The 20906-nt window shown below is 35.9% G+C and overlaps 1 protein-coding gene across 1 annotated transcript; it reads right to left on the reverse strand.

The window, feature by feature from the left end:
- Positions 1-1566: 1566 nt before the first annotated feature.
- LOC125229937 (protein inturned) lies at positions 1567-20879 on the reverse strand. The gene is made up of 13 exons (XM_048134886.1): positions 20608-20879; positions 20340-20512; positions 19924-20066; positions 18591-19508; positions 17360-17598; positions 16038-16128; positions 15430-15601; positions 14728-14941; positions 12353-12446; positions 11424-11509; positions 10991-11173; positions 3700-3840; positions 1567-2468 (listed from the first exon to the last, which is right to left on the reverse strand). Exons 1-13 carry the CDS (start codon positions 20703-20705, stop codon positions 2363-2365), a joined length of 2658 nt encoding a protein of 885 aa, XP_047990843.1. The 5' UTR covers positions 20706-20879; the 3' UTR covers positions 1567-2362.
- Positions 20880-20906: the final 27 nt, after the last annotated feature.

Raw genomic sequence — 20906 nt, forward strand, 5'->3', positions numbered from 1 at the left:
GTTGTTTTTCCCATGTCCTACCATGAAGTACTTATGTTTCATAGGCGTTAAAATATTATTTTTGTATCATAACAATATGTTTTTATTTACTTAAATATTTCTTTGTAAATTAATTTCTAATTTAAACAACGCTTTATCTATCAAAAATAGTTTTAGAATACTAAAAAATCATTTCAAACATAAACCACAAAAAGTAGCTCTGTGGAAAATCCTACTGAGTTACGGAGAAATTTCGTCAATATTTACTTATTTTACTACTAAAGTGGTAGGTTATTTTTTATTCTGGCAACATAATAATGTCTTGCCGTGTACGCCATATTGGTTTGTTATTTGTTGTCAGTCGCACGCCACAACTCGTGAAGGAAGTATTTGTTCGAGCGTGTTTTAGAGGTCCGTTTCTGAGTTCCACATAGTGACTACGTTTTCGAAGGTATATTGTATATTTTATTAAGAAACTACCTGTTCATATTACTAGTTAGTTTATCTATTTTAATAATATATAACGTTTATGGGAAGAGTTTGTATAATTTAATTTACAACCAGAATTTTGTTTCTCAAAGGCGTAACCGTTACGTTCCATTGAGAAATATTGTTTCTCAGTGAATGAAAAAGTAACTCAGTGGAACGATAAAGCCGCGTTATAAGTACACATTTATATTTTCATATCATATTACATTAAAAAAAAATATCGTCACTTTTTATATGGAAATTTAATTATTTTCATGAATGTGATGCAATATACAAAGAAAACAAATTACTAAATTAAGGGCCTCAATTTTCATACGTGAGGCGTAAAATGAGTCCAAAAAGTTAATATTTTGAAGACACTGAATATGTACACTTTTTCTGAAAAGGGCTCAGTTAATTTTTTATTTTTGTATTTAAGATATTAACATCCACGTAAAAAACAGTTTGCTTAATTGTTTGACGTAGTTAAATTAGCTCCATGTTAATCGCACCCTTAGTTTTATGTTACGTTCCACTGAGAAATTGTCCTAGCATTTTCTTAGATGTAAATTTAAATTTTTATAAGATTTTGTTAGCCTTACCTACCTGTGAGTATGATATTATATAAATTTAACATCTTCTTTACATTTAATAGGAGTTTATAGTTAATTTTTCTACAGATTTTTATGTTTTTACGAAAAAGTTTTGAAGTTTTTTGACCACAATGTCACTCAGTGGATATGTAAAAGTGATTTTTAGAGGGTTCTTTTGTGTTTATTCTACTGTTTTTTTTTAAATTTAAGTTCATTTTGTTTTGATTTCTAATATTAATAAAAGATTTCACATATATACGTCTTTTTTTGTTATTTTTATACATTAGTAAGTTTGTAACTCAGTGGATCACCCAGCTCCAGAAACACCGATTAAAAGTTAATTTTTTTCTCAGTTCTTACAAAAATGCTATTAATTTCATTGGATTTTATATAGATGAATGACTAATGAACACGAAAAAACAATTATTATCATGCAAACTAACAACATTTATAAAAACACAAGTTTTTCAAAACGCTACAACAAAATAAAAATCCGCCCACATAACGATTACAATACTTAGACTATATTTTATATTTATGTATTTAGCCTATTTCTAACAACAGTTCTGCTGTTTTTTGCTTCATTCTTCTTCTTTAGACCAATTAGACCTGACTTTATGGTATGAAAGATGAAGATGTATGGTATGAAAGAAACTAACTGATGAATAAAAATCCATACTAATATTATAAAATTTATAAATGGGAAAGTGTGTGTGTCTGTTTGTTTGTCCGTCTTTCACGACAAAACGGAGCGACGAATTGACGTGATTTTTTAAATGGAGATAGTGAAGGGATGGAGCTTTTGTCTCTTTCTAACGCGAGCGAAGCCGCGGGCAAAAGCTAGTATGTATAATCTTAATATAGGTAATTATACAACACATGTGAGTAAATTAAGAAGCATAAGGAATGTCATGGATATGTGACATACTAACCTCATTATTTAAGTAATATTTATTCTAAGCTTCATGTTTGGCGGTTTTCAAATATACTATTTTAAGTTCACTTCTTGTACCTAATACCTACCTACAGTTACAAAATCGTGAAATGGTCAATTGTTTGCATGTCTTTTATACATGACCTTCAATGTAGTCATCTTAGTACTAAGTCATGGACGGATAGTGACATGTTCACGGACGGCTAGTGACGTCATCTGTCATAAACCAAAGGAAACAAATGACTATGCGTATCCTATAGCATACGTGTCCACGAATGTGTTAATACCGTATTCGTAGATTCGTACGTATCCTGGCGAATAAAGAAATTCTATTCTACACAGACGAGTCGAGTAATCTGATTTATTAAAACGATATCAAAAACGCTATTTATTCTAAATAGGAGAGTAAATATGAGATTTCGGTGAGATCCTGCGGCACGGATTCGTGGTAGCAAACGTACAGTTCGCGTGGCTCCGGCTCGCTGAATACGCGTCTGAAAATAATAAAAAAATAATAGTTTTACCACATATAGGGAACTTGACTGTAGTAAAAATAAAATATTTTATACCATGCACGAAATAAAGCATCAGATAATTATAAGAAAAACATGGACAGAAGTTATTTTTAAATCTTATTTCTATTTAATAAGTCAGGAAGAAATATATAAAGTAACTGAATTGAAAGTGACGTCACTCAATTCAATTTCATATAAATTCCATATTAACAAGTCGTTCAAATTCGTTTTGACCACAGATGTCATATATACCATAGATCAAGCAAACGTATCTACTTAGCGTGTCAAATGAACTCAGTGAAATCCACTGAGTTGTCCGTCTTTACTCGCAGCTTGCAGCTTTCGGGCGTCAATTTTTGTAAGTTGAAGTCAACCAAAACATAAAAAATGCCTCGTTACGTGATATTCAATTGCAACAACACAAAAATTATGAACAATCAAGAGCCTGAGACATATTTAAAATTACAGGCAAGAATCAACTTCAGTACAAAATTTGACACGCTCGGCCCCTATACAAATATATGAATTTGTTTCTTCTATCTTTCTGTGGTTTTGACAGTTCTTAAAAAGAAGCTGATTTGACTAGAAGACAAGCAGCCTATTGAAGATAAAAGCCGGCAACACAAGTAACACAACCCCTCTGTGGGAATATCACCACAGTGACTTTGACACGACACTGACAATTATGTGCCTATTTATGGGTTCGTAAGTACCTAACATTGTTGCTCATCATCAATATTTTCTTGTTGAACAGATAATGAACGGTGAAGTGTCACCGTCGGGCGACAATTGTCACTAGTAGGCCACAGGACGGTTAAACAGGAACAAGGTAAAATAATGTAAATGATTGTTTCATATTTTTTGTTAAATCTATTAATTAATGTTATCGGTCACCATAGGACGACATATTTGTTTTATGAAAAATTCTCCTAATAAAGATTTAAAGATAAAATGTTTCTTAGCCGCGGTTGGCCTGCGAGTGACAATAATAATGTCATTATCCAAACTAATATTATAAATGGGAAAGTGTGTGTGTCTGTTTGTCCGTCTTTCACGACAAAATGGAGCGACGAATTGACGTGATGTTTTAAGTGGAGATAGTTGAAGGGATGGAGAGTGACATAGGCTACTTTTTGTCTCTTTCTAACGCGAGCGAAGCCGCGGGTTAATGCTAGTATCATATAAAGTGTAATATTGATGGTGTTTATACCCGACTACCCAGAAGTGAAAAGGCTGATTTTTAACCCCGCACTGGTACAGGACTGCCTGCGGCGCCCGAAACAGCATGGAGTACTCCTTCACGGCCACTAGTACTTTGTTGGGGTTAGGCGGCGTGTAGTTTCTTTTAAATCTGGAAAATAAAGTTTTTGTTGCGTTTTAATATAGCTTTCTATCAGAGAAAGCATTTATGCATGGAAAACCATAATTCCACGAATTTTACAGACTGTACTGAGTATAGACAGAAAGATAAATTCTCAAAACATTACGACCGGTCTGGCCTAGCGCGTAGTGACCATGCCTGGTACGCCGCGGTTCCGGGTTCGAATCCCGGTAAGGGCATTTATTTGTGTTATGAACACAGATACTTGTTCCTCATGGATGTTTTCTATGTATATAAGTATTTGTATATTATATATATCGTTGTCTGAGATCCTGCAACACAAGCCTTCTTGAGCTTACCGTGGTACTCAGTCAATCTGTGTAAGAATGTCCTATAATATTTATTTATAATTAATAAAAATAAATTGCTATCATAAAATTAAAGTATATTTTGGCATTACATTTTTTCGAGACTATTATATTTTTTAAGAAGTAGGGCGCTACAGCTTGGCAAAAAATCGAAAGCAAAAAGAGCAGAAATTGAACTATTTTTTTTATCATAGCAACACTTAACTATTCTCATAGAAAAGTGTCAAAATAGTTGCCACATACAAAACGGTTTACATTAGACGGTGGCGCCACTATATTTTTCTACTCTTTTTGCCTGGCTGTACAGAAAAGGTAAGGTAAACAACTGTTAGCTTTCGACATCAAGTTCATACTTTTTTCTACTCCCGTACTGTTATTCGTGAGTTACAAGGTCGTGCATAGAACTTTAAAACCCTACATAAAAGATGTCAGGACAAGTCTATCTAGTCTATACCCTGAAAACATTTAGTAGCAGTAGCACGATATAGCTGTTACAGTTCAGTAAATACATTGCTACCAACTTAACAAACCAATTCGCAGATCGAAACTCCTTCGTTTTCTGCTGCGTTCGTTGGCGACGCGTCGAATCGCATTCAAATGTATGAGAACTCGACTCAACTCGGCTCGATTCGTCTTAGTGGCCAGGCTTCAAAGAACCATACCATAGACAGTTTTATTTTCATGTTTGCACTCAAACTGCATATTCAAAATGGTAGGCGGTCCACTAGATAACTAAGATGACTGAAAGTAGGTATTTGTTGATTTATAATTTTCTTTCAAAATAAGTGCTTGGTCGTAGAAAAAGTATTGTATGCAACGGTGTTTAACTGAGTCAAAAAATGCTCGTGGTGTCTTTATTAACAATTTTCGGCTTCGCCTCAAATTGTTACCCACGCCACTCACCTTTTTTGACCTCTTTTAACCACCAGTTGCATAATAGTATTTTATGCAACAGGCGTTTAAAGGAGGTCAAAAAAGACGAGTGGCGTGGGTAACAATTTGAGGCGAAGCCGAGCCACGAGTATTTTTTGACTCAGTTAAACACCGTTGCATACAATACTTTTTCTACGACCATGCACATACTTTTGAATAGTTTTCTAGAACAACTTTCGTGAAATTCGCACTGTTTCCTACAAGTATTTTGACTTGTCCTCTGCAATGTTCCTGCCTCACCCTGTCGCTCGCACTCCCCCGCGCCGCCGCCCGCCCCCGGCCGGCGCCCCGCGGCCCGCTATATCCCTTAACGGCTACCTAACAATGCTGTAAGAGCTATATCGTATGCGTGGGTACGCGGGGCGCCGGCCGGGGGCGGGCATCTTTTATGTAGGGTTTTAACGATCTATGCACGACACGGTAAATGACGAATAACAACACGGGAGTAGAAAAAATACTATTAACTCATTGATTTTGTATGTGTTGGCCTTTATCAAATTATCAGTAGTCATAAACGTGCCTTAATAAGATTGGGCCTTTTTAAAAATAAAACTTTAGGCGGGAACCGCAAAAATCTTGACAGATGTCGGGGGTGGAAGAAAGACATTAAGAAAAACTAGAAAAGCAACCGTATAACGAAGCTGTGATAATTTTAGGAATTTTGGTATTGTATTGTCAGGGCCCGTAACTTTCATGGCGATGACATCAATTTGACGTCACGCTGCATATAGAAGGATTCAAATAGTTTTATTGTAATAATTAATCATTAATCAATTTTTATCATGTACAAATTACTTCAAAAGTAAGCTATTCATACGTGGAATAATTAATACCTACTTGATACGTGAAACGAAAAGGAAACAATTTGTTTTGTTTTAATAATTTATTGAGCTAGTGATGTGCCGTTACCGTAAATTACGAGAACTATGAGAATCCTCGGGTAAATTACGGGGTCACATCTCGGACACTAAAGTTCTCTGCACCGGTAATTAACGAGAAAGTTGTCTCTACCGGTAATTAACGAGAAAGTTGTCTTAAGTTTCGATTTTTCTTACTTTTTTTACAGAATTGTATTTTATTTAGTTCATACAATCTGTGCAAGAAATTTCGAAAACATACTATGAAAGGAACTAGTTTATTACCAAAATTACCGTAAATTACGGCCGTAAATTACGGAGAATCTTCTCCGCGAATGTTACCGGGTAAAATTACTGACAGAAAATCAAGTTTTTTCTCAAAAGTATAGTCAGATTAAAGTGGTGAAATACATACTGATATTCAATTATTTTAGATGTATTAACCTAATTTCATTATTTATACACAGTTTGCTGAAAACTGCGTTTTATGGGCATTGAGTTTGATTTGTTATTTATTGTTTCTTAGAGTTTGAATGTAATAAACCTAAGTCTAAATATATTATCAGGTCGCATTGTATTAGTTACTGCAGGTAAAAAAAAACACGTGGTTCTGAACTAGGGCTTGTGATATACGTGTTACACGCGGAACCGTAGCTACGTAGCCTTAGTACCGGCGGTGCTAAGATCCCGTACTACACGGTCACGTCAAAGATACGTATCCGTTTCTGGATTCGGCTACGTTCCCGCGAATCTCGGCTTCGGCTCCGCTCCGCTCGGTTGTTGAAAGAGAGCTTGTAAGTGTCGAACGGACCCTTCGCATTATGTGTTATACTCGTGGTTTTTGCATTGATTTGATTCCAGATGTTTTTTTAAGTAATTACATATTAGTATTATTCTGTTCTCTGATAACCAGACATTATGAGTTTGTACAAAAAAAACCAGAGGTGGTATTGGTGGGATTTTTGAATCTCACCGGTGCCTTGTTTTGTATGCAGCCGATGACTATTTAGTACGAAATAAGCCACCCGATGAGAATCAAAAATCGCACCTCAGGTAGGTACTAGGTACCTACTTGGGGATGTCGATGAATATGAAAGTCCATCCAAATAAATATATTAATATCTCTAATTAATATTTACTCCCTAGTAAGAAATGCTACAGGTAGACCAATGCAACAATTTAAAAGTATTTTAAGTGAAATAATAATATACACTGTTCATAAATATTATTACTGGCTGGACAACCGTCTTTCGTCGGTGAAAATACTAAGAAATAGTTGCACGTGCAGATAAAGATAACAAACAATAGTTTGCGGGCCATTGATAATAATTACCTTCAAGGCTTTGGGATTTACCTGTTATTAAGTACCATGTGTTCCTATTGTTTGTGAAGTTAAGTGAAAGCAAAAATAACAAACTATTTGACTACTTCGGATACTACCAACTATAAGACGCTGACTGTACATGTTAGATTATTTAAAAAAAAGTTGATTAATTATAGTCTGTGTCATGTGAATGAAAATTAGAATTTTACCTATTTTTTTATATGTTGATTATACGCGAATTCTTTTGATACACATCTTTTACAATTTGTACTGGTCTATTATTTTTGCCTCCAAAATAATATTTGCACGTAGAACCGATGGCCGTTGGGGCGGAAAGGTTCTCGAGTGGCGACCGCGTACCGGAAGGCGAAGCGTGGGTAGGCCCCCAACAAGGTGGACTGATGACCTGGTGAAGGTCGCAGGAGTCCGCTGGATGCGGGTGGCGCAGGACAGGTCATTGTGGCAATCTTTGGGGGAGGCCTATGTCCAGCAGTGGACGTCTTTCGGCTGATATGATGATGATGATGATGATAATATTTGCATCTTATTATTTTTGATCACTCTTAAAACTTTATTTATAAAATGCAAAAATATGGAAACTGAAATTAAAAACTCGCCCCTTGCATTACATTCGGGGGTCTTAGTGACACGCATAAAATCTACACTAAACGTCACGGTCACGACTGGATCCGATCTACGTATAAATAAGATACGTATCTCCGTGTACACGTAGCTACGTATCTTAATTACACGTAGCCGAATCACACGGAGCAAACGGAGCGGATCTCCGTTGCCGAGTAACACGGCAACGGAGATTCGGCTACGGGTACACGAAACACGGTCACGACCAGGAGCTCTATTCTGAACTGCAGGCCTGCAGGTTTGGGTATTCACTGATTATAATGGCTCCTGATTGGTCCTCAGTTTTTATCAGTTGGTCGTGTCTAAGTGGGGAAAGTGTGTGAATATCATAGATGGGTCATATTGTGCAGTTTAGTTCATCTTCAAGGGACCTACAGTAAAGGGTTGTTAATAATTGAAGAATGAGGCCGAAAGGCAAAGTTTTAGACTATTATAGAGAAACTACCGAAAATGGACGAATTAAGTACAGTTGCTTATTTTGTGATTTGGTGTACACCGCCAAAAATGTTACTCGTTTCGCTCAACATTTGGCTAAGAACTGTCAAAAGTGTCCTAGTGATGTTAAAACAGAGTTCAAAAAAAGTGATGCACAACCACAAAGCAGTACTTCTACGCATGCTGAGAACAGTTTTGGACGAGTATCTTCCGAACAACTCAATGATTCTACTGTGGACGAGGCAAGTTTTTAAATTATACTAATTATTTGGATTTTAAACCACTTATTTTCAAACACAAAGTTAAACAAGCTCTAAATTTGTTTCAGAAAACAATTCACAAGGCATTTGCAAGAGCAGTTTACGTAACCGGCATGCCTTTATCAATATTTGAACATCCTTTATGGATTGAAGCTTTTCATTTACTGAAGCCGGACTATAAGCCTCCATCACGCAAGATTCTTTCCACTACACTTTTGGATGAAGAATACACGGAAATGAAAAACGTGATATCAAAGAAAATTGAGCAATCGAAGGTTTTGCATTTAGCGGCAGATGGATGGTCAAACATCAGGAAAGATTCGATAATTAATATCATGATATATACTCCCAGACCATTTTTTCACACATCTATTGACGCCGAGACAAATAGACACACGGGAGAGTATTTAGCTGAAAAAATATCAGAAGTTATGGAGGATATTGGCAGCGAAAAGTTCCTCGGGATTATCTCTGACAATGCAGCGAATATGAAAAAGTGCGGCAAACTTCTAATGGATAAATATGAAAAGACCACATGGGTTGGATGTCTTGCACATACATTGAATTTGCTTATAGCAGATGTATTGAAAATGCCCGAAGTACACGAAGTGTTTACGATGGTAGTTGATATCGTGAAATGCGTGTTAAAATCGAATTTGCTTTGTGCAGAATTCAAAAAAATCGCGAGTGATAAATGTTTGAACGTAACTTTGGTGTTGCCTGTGAAAACGAGATGGGGAAGCTACTCACATTGTCTTGAAAATTTCATGAAATCGAAAGAGATTTTACAAACAATGGCAATCAATGAAAGTAACAGGGAATTTCAAAAATTCAAGAGCGAATTGTTGGAAGAAAATACATGGCGTATTGTTGAAAAACAAATCAAACTTTTCAAGCCCATTGTAAACTGGATTTTCAGGTTTGAAGGAGATGCTTGCACTATTCATCTAGTGCCTCAAGCTTTACAAGACGTTGAGAACTCTCTAATTAGTGATGTGGCTAAAGAAATATTCACTGAAGAGCATTATGCCAGTATTCTTCAAAAATTTCAAGACAGAAAGCAAAATTGTTTGAAGCCCATCCACTTGGCTGCAGTTATTTTAAATCCAAAAAACCAAGGGATACATTTAACATCTGAAGAGTACCTTGATGGCTGTTCCATAATAATGAATATTGCTGAGTGCGATGCACAATCAATTCTTCAAGAAGTATCAGATTATAAAAGTCGGAATGGTATTTTCGAAAAAGAATTCGTGTGGCTTACAGCCCAGTCGATTGAGCCTGTTGCATGGTGGCAATCACTATATCCAAACTGTTCGTTGGGAAATGTAGCACTAAAGATTTTATCAGTGCCGACAACTTCAGCGTCTGTGGAGCGATCGTTCTCCACATTCGCTAATATTCATACCAAGAAAAGAAACAAGTTGCTGACTGAAAGATGTATGAAAATATGCTATATTTCACACAACTGGAAATTACTTCACCGAACAGACCAACAACAGAGAACTAACACCTCTATGGAAGAAAGGCTTGAAATCGATTTTTCCAGAAATGATTCCGAAGACGACCTATCAGACTCTTCCTTCGATTTCTTATCAGTGTTTGACGAGGTTGACTAGACAAACAAAATGTTAGATCATCATCAAAGAAGTTAAATAATGCCAGCATTTAGGCAGGTATATATGTCATTGATTATTTAATATACATATGTCATTTTTTGATAGTAATTTATATGTATTTATGCTAAATTTTTGGAAGTAAATACACTTATACAACTTGTTGTTCCTATGTAAAGAAGATTTTTTTTTTAATATAAACCCCATCGTAGATTGTATTTTATTGTAAGATGATTAATCATAAGATGTTTTATTTTTTAATATTAAGTCAGATGATTATATTGCTGAATTTCAAATGTTTAGACATGTTTTTATTATTGTTGATTTTTGTAAATTTCTTCATAAATGTTCCAACATAAAGAAATAAATATATCTAGAAACCTACTTGACTGTCTTTCATTGTACCTTATAAATATGAATAGAAAAAAATAAAAACATTTGCACAATATTGTTAATATAATTATACTAATTTACCACACCTTGACATTAGTATGCTTAACAATAACATATAAATTAATCAAATATTTACAAGACATGAAATATGTTAGTAAATTTCAATCTTAACTGAATATGGTAAGGGTAATTTACCGAGAATTCTCGGTAATTTACGGTAATTTTCACCAATGAGAATTACCGTCACTGCGTAATTTCTCGGCGGCACATCACTATGGAGATTGGTCTTGTAATAAAACAAAGAGCAAAAAGTTCTTTCGTTTAAAACCAGAGCACAGCCGTCATAACTTACCGTACACTATGCTGTAAAAGCTCATGTATCCGTTTACTCGCAGCCCGGAAAGTGCGTACTATGTGCGTGTATAGCGCGTTGTTAGCCTGTATCTCTATACTTTTGACTGGAGCTATGAGGATGCCCTTCGCGGATTCTAACTGTAGGAAATGGAATAGTACGTTCTCATCGCCTGCGGTTATTCTGAAAAAAAAAAGTTCATTGAAAACAGTACATTGCCATAAAAAAATGGATAAAGAGGATTATTTTCAAAGTATGATTTGAACCTATGGTGCATTTACTGCCAGCTTAACACAGTTTAATTTTTTTTAGAACTGAAGTTTTAACAATTTGACTTTTTTTTCGGTTCTAATAGGTAAGCATTTGGGGACGCAGTTCAATTTTTCATTTTCCAGATTGTATTATTAAATGATGAATAAACAATTGAACTTACCTATGAACAGTGACATGGTCAATTTCATTGAGCAACGATTTTCTGATGTCTGACGCGTCAATACTCCCACTAGCTCTGCTGCTATCCTGAAAAGAGAAAAATGTTTTAAATTAACAGCTTCTAAGCTTTTAAATCAGTTCGAAATCATAATGATATTTCCTTGTTAATAATTAAATTTGTGACTGTGTAAATCAATGTACATTTGTACATATTACAGGTATGTGTAATAAATTGATTAAGGAAAGTTCATCTTGAGAATAGCTCAGGACCGGGAGAAGTGGCGTACTAGAAGAGAGACTGCTCAGCAGTGGGCGATAGAGCTGACAGAATGAAGCTTGTACTATGGGCACTCGACGATAGGTACATACATCCATTATTAATATTATAAATGGGAAAGTGTGTGTTGTGTGGAAAGTTTGTTTGTCCGTCTTTCACGGCAAAACGGAGCGATAAATTGACGTGATTTTTTACGTGGATATAGTTGAAGGGATGGAGTGTGACATATTAGGCTACTTTTTGTCTCTTTCATCAAATGCTAGTATAATATAAATGGGTCTATTAATTCCCATAAAGTCTGAAGCCATAATGTATCGTTTGTCCGAATTTTCGGTAGTTAATAAGGTTTTTCAGTTCAGCATTGCCATAAAACATCCTAATTCCTAACGTAACCTATCTATAGACTACCTTTATGAAAACCCTGAAAAGTTAACCGTTTTAAAATTATTATATTATGACTTTCAGTCGTTATGTCAAACAAAGGGACCCCAATATAAATACACAGAAAAGAAAACATCATCTTTGCTTATTACAGAAATTCCCTCACTATATTCGTATTCGAATCCAGGACCATCGGCTTCACAGGCAAAGTAACTTCCCGCTAGGCCAGAACGGTTGTCGAGAACATAACAAAAAAAAATTGAAATAGATACCTGTCTGTCCCAATCGGAATCAGAACCAGAGGAATCCCGGCGGTTCCTTTCCCGATCAGCTCTCCGTCCTTGTATGCGCTCTTCGCTCTTTTCGCTGGAACAACATAAACAAAAATATACGGGTCTCTATTGGTTCTCTTTTTTTAGTCCGATTTTTACAATCCATAACGTTGTTAGTCATAATTTTTAATAGTCATATTATCATTAGTCATAAAGTTGAATGTCAGAAATTGGAGGTCAGGTTTTTGTAAGTCATCATTATTGTTAGTCATAAACATTGTTTGGCATAATAATCAAATTGCATTTTGTATTATGGACATAATGTTGAAAGCAATAAACATGTTTGTCATAATTGTCGTAAAATATATTTTCGCAAGTAATAATGATTACTGTCCACATTAACTTTAATCATAACATTCAATGGGATCTATATTATTTTTCATTATAAGGAACACAAGGTAACTAACGAACCTACCCGAGAAATGAAAATTTTCTCGTTGGGCTCACTGATTTTCCCGCCATTTCGTCTTTTACATGTTATGTGTTTTATTTTTTCATGTTGCTTTTAAAAGTATTAGGCCCCGCCAGCGATTCGACGGAGCCTCGCTATGCGGGGCTCCTATTTTTGCTCTGAATGACACAAGGTAACTAGCGAACCTAGCTGAGAAATGAGGATTAAAATACTCAATGAGCTCACTGATTTTCCCGCCATTTCTTCCTTTGCATGCTGATTTTTGTAGTATTCGGCTTCGTCAACGAGTAGAAGGGGGGCAGGGGTCCTATTTCCGTTCTAATGGACGCGAGGTAAATGCGGACTACCAATAAAGTCATAAGGTATAATGTATCGATTGTCCACATTTTCGTTAGTCATAATTTGGTTTTTCTCAAAATCGCATAACTTTTCAGGATTGCCATAAAACAAACCTAACCTATCTATAGGTGACCCTAATGAAACCGTTTCAGAATTATGACTAATGATAATCTGGCTAACAAAGGGATCCGTTTTAAATGTTATATTCATCAACTTTCTTGATTCTAAGATTATAGTATTCTATAATATGGGTTGTTAACGTTAGAACTATTAAACGTTATTCGTAACAAAGATTATGACTTATGAGGTTTATGCCTTAAAACTGTATGCAGAACAATCAGTAGGGCTTCAAAAAATATGCCTAGTAATATTTCTGGATAATTATTGTTATGCCTTTCAATTTTATACTCATCAACTTTATGACTTTTAAGGTTATGGCATCCAATATTATGGGTTGTTAATGTTAGTACCATTAAGCATTATTCGTAACAAAAATTATGACTAGTGATGTTTATGACCACAAAATATATGAATAACAACTTATGACTAACGAAATTCTGACCAAAAAGTTTATGGGAAAGAAAGGGGTCCCAAAATATACATTTGATATAAAAATATACAATAGAGGGCGTATCTGGGAAGACCAGCTGGTGGCCGCTCGGTGGGTCGGCCCAGATACCGCTGGGGAGACAGTGTGATGGCAGATCTGCGTCAACTAAAAGCCGATAATTGATGCCATTGATGGCAGAAAGCTGCGCAAGTGACTTCACGCTTAATTGTAATAACCCTTTTGACTAATATTGTCTAAATGAGTTAATATTTTACCTATTGCTCTTCAAACTGTTCGAGTCTTCAGAGTAACTGACGTCCAAGTTGCTCGCATGTCGTTTCCCGTTATACCACTGCCCGTACAAACTCTTCTGACTCCCATAGTTGACGGAATCGGTCGAACCCGCGTTGATGTGACCGCAAAGGTCTTTTGGGGGCTACTCTAATGCAATGACTCTTTTAACTGATATTCTCTACTTGAAACTATAGTTCTCAACTTAAAATTACGAGTAAATTACCTGTTGCTTTTCAAACCGTTCGAGTCTTCAGAATAACTGACGTCCAAGTTGCTGGCATGTCGTTTCCCGTTATACCACTGCCCGTACAAACTATGATGACTCCCATAGTTGACAGAGTCGGTAGAACCAGTTTTAATGTGTTCGACCATTTGTGACCGTGAAAGTCTTTTAGGAGCTACTAATTCGAGATGACCCAATATTGTATACATTATACAGTACTTTATATTATAAACTGAAATAGATACCATACACTAAAGAAAAAGCGATCAAGCCCACTGGTGGCGAAGTCGGGAATCGAACCCGGCCAACCCGGGTCTCCAGCTAACGCGGCTGACGTGATAAACCGCTACACCACCTCGACCGCCGAGGTACCCGTCGAAATTTCTCTAGTGTATGTTATCTCTGAAGGCTAGGCGCCTTTGACCAACTCTAAGGGCGAGCAATTTGTGCTTGCACCTCCTATATGAATTCTTTTGCAGGATAGTACTTTATATTACCTATTGCTTTTCAAACTGTTCGAGTCTTCAGAGTAACTGACGTCCAAGTTGCTCGCATGTCGCTTCCCGTTATACCACTGCCCATACAAACTGTGGTGACTCCCATAGTTGACGGAATCCGTCGAACCAGAGTTGATATGTTCGGTCGAGTAGTGACGACGGTCTTTTGGCAGTTTGAGAGTTGAGGGTTTTAGAGTGCCGTCGGATTTTTGACCTGAAAAAAAAGGGTGTCAACACATTCACTACCAGACAAAAAAAACCCCGACCGCGACATAGTAGACCGATTTTCATGAAACATGACTTACTCAGCTTTCAGACAAAAAAAAACTAAATCCAAATCGGTTCATTCGTTCGGGAGCTACGATACCACAGACAGACATATACACAGACAGACAGACAAACAGACAGACAGACACGTCAAACTTATAACACCCCGTCGTTTTACGTCGGGGGCACAGTATAATAAAGAGTACTATCGTACAGTATGGCCACTTCCGCTCCCCGCTGAACGTGCCGCCAACCTCCTCTCGGTTACCTCACAGTTACCGCCTGTCAAAAAAGCGAACAGTCGACCTGTCATATCTCACTTATACAAGCATGGTACGCGTTCACCTACACGAGCTTAGACTGTGTGCTTAGGAACGCGCCTCTTTCATATATTTGATCGCCAGTGTCCGAGGTGTGTCGGAGGCATTTACTTACTTATTTTCTTCCCTTGCTTGGTCAAACACTCCGGTGAGCATTCTAGTTGGGGTTGCGTGTTAGACCGTAGCCAGGTAGAGAGGTACTTGTCTAGCCCTACGTCGTATAGCAGTTCTATACAGCTCTCGCATTCTTCCACGTAGAAGGGAGATGGCGGGGTGATGCCTATAGCCTGGTGAAAAACAATACACATTATATTTTGTGGGCTATATAATATTCTTGAATATTACCAAAAAATGGACTAGGATAAGAATTGATTGTCTTATAAAACTAGGTATATGTATAGACAACTTTGGTTAGTCATAATCACTATAATCAGAGATCGGACATTTGGGCGTCATTTGTATGACGTTTTCGGAATAATGAACTTTTATATTGTTAATAAGGTCATAATAGGTAATAAGGTTCCCTAGGCACAGTCATTAACATAACTTTAAATGAAGTTAATGTCACAAAAATTCTAAGAAACATATTTGTGACGTTTTCAAACAAAAGGTAACACATTGTCGCTTGCCTTAAGGATGCTCTAACAAGTTATTTGTATGAAAATTCATTAAAATATTGACCGTATGTGGTATTAATTAAACAATGTCGAGAACATAACTCACATCTTCAGTACATCCCCCAGCCTCCATTAAAGTAGCCAGAATAAAGTGCCCCCTTCCGGCCACAAGCAGGAACCATCGCCCATCTGGAATTCTGAAAAATATTGCCATCAGGGTCATTACACGAGAAAGTAGAGCCAGACAAAAAAAAGAGTAGAAAATAATAGGTGCGCCACCGTCTACGAAAATCGTTCTGCATGTGGCCTTTTGTATGAGAAAACTATTGCTACTAAATAAAAAAATTGGTCCCATTTCACCTTTTTTTTCCCGAGCTGTAAAGCTGAATAATTTACACCTGCAACTTATTGCTGCAAGTTTTGAAAAAGAAAGAAAGGATTGCAGATATTTGCCTCTTACTCTTAGTTGCGCCTCAAAACTTGCAGAAATAACTTGCAGGTTGCAGGTGTAAACTCAGCTTAATAAAAACAGCATGGTTTAGGGGATTTTTAACCCCGATTAGGGTTGTAAATAGAAAAAAAACCAAATGTTTTTTTTTTCAGAATTATGAAAAAAAAACATGAAAAAAAACCGAGCACCTTGGTTTTTTTTCTAAATATGGTTTTTTTTCAGATGAACAAATAATACGACAATAACGGTTTTTCGTGAGTTGTAACGTGTTTCAATAACAATAACGTACATTTTAATTCAGTATACAAACGTTTATTGGGTAATCCCCGATGCGGCGTGTAGCGTGGAGAGGCGGTGGTGTTGCCAACAGTAAATAGTGATAACTACAAACTACAGATTTCGTAAATGTTACTTTTATAAGACCAGAAATTAAAGTTATTTGATTAAATTCGTTTAATAGTTAACATTAAGTCTAAAAAACCGTATAAAAGTATTAACTACTTTGCAAATTTTGAGATTTCGTACTTTAGAAAAAAAACATACTCCAGAAAAAAAACTGTTTTTTTTCACGGTTTTTTTTTCATGTTTTTTTTTCAAGCCAGAAAAAAAACCGTTTTTTTACAACCCTAACCCCGATCCATTTAGCACTAGTCAGTCATCAAAGCCTATGCGCTGACAGAACAGCCCCAAGCCTTCTCTATGTATATAATCTATTTGATTTATGTGACGTGCGTGAACGGAACGGGCCCGGGAAGATTTAAGCCTGATATTAGACTAACGATTGTCCATTTGAATCGGCGCTTATTGAAAGACATATTATTAAATATCTTATTGAAATATCTAAATAGGATAATTGTTCTTATTCTTACGAGCACGGAAAAGGAAAGCGGAAATGACCCAGACCGGGTCATTCAAAGAGTACGTCAAAGAGTTACGACCTCTGAGATAAGTATATGATAAAAAAAATTAAGACGTACCTGTATTCATTGCCATCATTTTTGTTCTTCCTATGTTCATGTATATAAACCTCTTTCCAGATAATAAGCTTTTCCAGTTCCTTCTCCGCGCTCAACTTCAAAATACCGTTGAGTTTCAAAAATGCGTTGATTTCGAACAAATCTTCGTCTTGTACGTGAGAACTTAGTAGGTGGCCTGAGTAATACAAACAGGTTCCGATCACTGTGTATAGCCTTTGAAAATTTTCAATGTCATCAGTCTGAAAACAAAAATAAATCTTAACATAACTATAACAGTACGAGCCTACCGTTATATCATTTAATTCAGAAAAAAAAAAACAGTAAGAACCTATATGTTTTGACCTACCAGTTTGAATTTCGTACATTGACCCGCCGTTATAGCATGAATTTTCTGAGATGGTTTTTTGGCTTTTGCCGTAATCTGTTAAACAAAAGCCTTTGTTTCTATTATTCATAGCGGCTAGCTCCCGTTTCCACAGCACGTACTAAAGTCTCAGTGTAGTTAAAAAGCAACTATCATTTTTTTGAAGATGACAAAACGTGTCATCTTCGAAAGGGCTTTTTATGGATTTGAACCTTATTACTATCATAATAGTTACTTTTTAACTACACTGAGACTTTAGCACGTGCTGTGGAAACGGGAGCTAGCCGCTGTGAATAATAGAAACAAAGGCTTTTGTTTAACAGATTACGGCAAAAGCCAAAACCCATGTCAAAAAATTCATACTATACCTATCCTTATCGTACGTACGTAATTATGCCTATTGCTGTCCTACCCATTACGAAGGCGGTCAATGCTACTTTTTCAGCGAGATAGCAAAATATGCGTTGCCACAGGGCACAGAGATAGGAAATGGCAATAGGTACGAATTTCTTCGCGCGTAAAGAGTAAAAATTTGTGACTAGCTGGGTCCACACAGGGCAAGGCTCAAGGCACCTGACGAAGCAATTGGTTCTCGTGGCAAATGTTCAATGAGAACACATTGCCTCGCGACGTGTGGTTCTGGCTACAAAATATTATACGATGGTTGAATTAAGACCAATCAGTGCTTCAGTAGTTTAGTGTGTCTATTTCATTTATTTTTTTTTTAATTTTACTACTAATTTAATTTAATTTTACATCTAATTTAATTTAATTTTACAGTTTTTAAGTTAATTTGTGCTATTTGTTGTATTTTAATATGGGCTCAACTCAAGGTCTGAAACAAATTATATTTTTTTTTATACATACCCATTCTCTGTAATCTGCCGCCTGCAACTCCGTCATAGCGTCATCCACTTGTATCCTTACTTCTAGAGGCAACGTTATACTGTGCGCCGCCAGAACATCCTCCACAAACAACCCCTTACTCTTATCCGTATCTTTATCCACATTACCAAACAATAAACTAATAAACACTCGCGAAAATAAACTATCCAGCTTATCAACATTATTAGGCTTAGTAAAACAAGCCTTTAAAGAACCATACAAAAATTCTAATATCCTTGTTATCTGAATTATTACCCGCTTTGCAGCAAATAAGTCCACTTCTTTATTAGGAAATGCTACTAATAATAAATCACTATAATGAGCCATGTAGGCAATATTTATTAGATTACTATTATGTATTACTGTAGAAGTTATAGGCGGACTTGTTCCTAATGATTTTGGAGTTAAATGATTTAAAGTCACATACGCTCCTCGGGTATTGTAAAGAAAGTTTTGATTAAACGGTCTTGGATAGCAATATAGGACTCCCTTATCGTCATTACTATGGTATTCTATGTCATTGCAGCATATATACAAAACTGAACAGTTGGAATCTTTCAATACTTGTGTTAATGAATTCTCCGGAGCTTGTTTTGTGGTGAGAAGCTTTTCTATATCAAATAATGATTCTTCAGTAGCTTTAAACTGAAGTTTAGGATTATCATAATCATCAGCAACTACTTGAAGAATACTGTTGATATTGTACGCATTAACATCAATGTTATTTATTTTCTGTAAGAAATATCCTTTTTTAACTTTCTGAGAATAAATAGCTCGGGCTTCAGGGAGGAAGTCAGCTACTATGAGGTTCTTTCCATCTGAGTTAGTTTCTAGACTGATGCCAAACATTTTTTCTATTTGGCAATTCTTTTCACTGTTGAACATCATGTTTTTGCTGACCTGAAAGTAGAAAAAGAAAACTTTGATGTTTTAAACTGAATTTCTTCTCAAATCCATCACTTAGCTTAGTTACTACTAAGTGTTCATGATTATGGAAGAAAGGGGTAGGTATTTTGGGTATGATATTTTAGGTCAATACCTAAAGAGGTTTTTTAAAGGTTAACCTTCCAGTCACAGTAGACTTCGCCAGAGTGGCGTGACGAGCTTGACGCCTTTGATGAGGACTGCTAGGAGACTTCAGGGGATAGGGATGTGTGGAGGAAAATATTGTAACAAGTGTAAAATTCCTACTTGGAAAATATTTCGAAATCTCATATTTTATATTTTAGAAATAATAATTTTTCTGACTTGTAAATCAGTATCAAACTGCATCTCTTACAAAATGAAAAAGTTAGTATAAATACTTATAAATTACCTGTATAATAACTATTTTGCTATCCTCTAGAGTAGTTTTCTTCAGAATACCAGAAAGAGTGGAGGCTCCCTGGTCATCTTTCTTTCGCCCAAAGACATCCAGCTGTTTTGATTTATGACTTTTTAGAACTCTAAATATTCTTCCTGAAATTATGTGAACTGAGTAAGTAATCTAATTTGCTAAAAATCTTGAACATATTCCATACATTGTTCATTCTTTTCAATTACTGTACAAAAGCAATTAAAACTGTGTTTGGAAAGAAAAGAGTCACAGACTCTATGGTGTCCTATACATTCCAGAACTCTTGACAAAAAAAAAAAAATCTTGGAATAAATGGAAAAAAAAGGGCCCAAATGACATTGTTGCTCTAGTACATGTTATTGTCACTGAACACAGATTTCTGATTTAATATTTACCTTTAGTTGACCGTCTTGTAGATGTTCTCTTAAAACTATTTCTCCTTTTAAATGCTTCACAGTTTTCCAACAGAGGGGCCTTAGAATCGTCCACAGCATCATTGCAGGCTTTCACTTTAATGTAAACAAGCTCTCCATCTTCACCGACATCCGAGTCCCATTCAGGAACAGAACTTAAATAAAATAAATTTAAATTGTAGCTCTGAACATCATTGAAACTTTTTTATAAATTTTTGTTGTGTGAAGTGGTGGTTATAAGAATAAGTACCTGTCGGAGTCCGAATATTTGGAATCATCTGAAGAAGTCCAGTCGTTGTCCGAATCACACGGACTATCGTAATTTAATTTGCTCTTATAGTTATTCATTTTACCGAAATGCTAAACTTCTAGTTCACTTTGATAATTACAATACCAAATAATAGGCGTCGTATTAAAGATAACATGGTTAGTAAATGCATTCCTAAAAATTGGAATAAATTTAATCTTTTAACATGATTTAATATACTTATAGATATTTAAAAAATTCGGAAAGTAAATAAACCAAATTCCAATCTCCAAACAAAATTT

Source organism: Leguminivora glycinivorella, chromosome 9 (assembly GCF_023078275.1).
Source record: "Leguminivora glycinivorella isolate SPB_JAAS2020 chromosome 9, LegGlyc_1.1, whole genome shotgun sequence".
Lineage (NCBI taxonomy): Eukaryota > Metazoa > Arthropoda > Insecta > Lepidoptera > Tortricidae > Leguminivora > Leguminivora glycinivorella.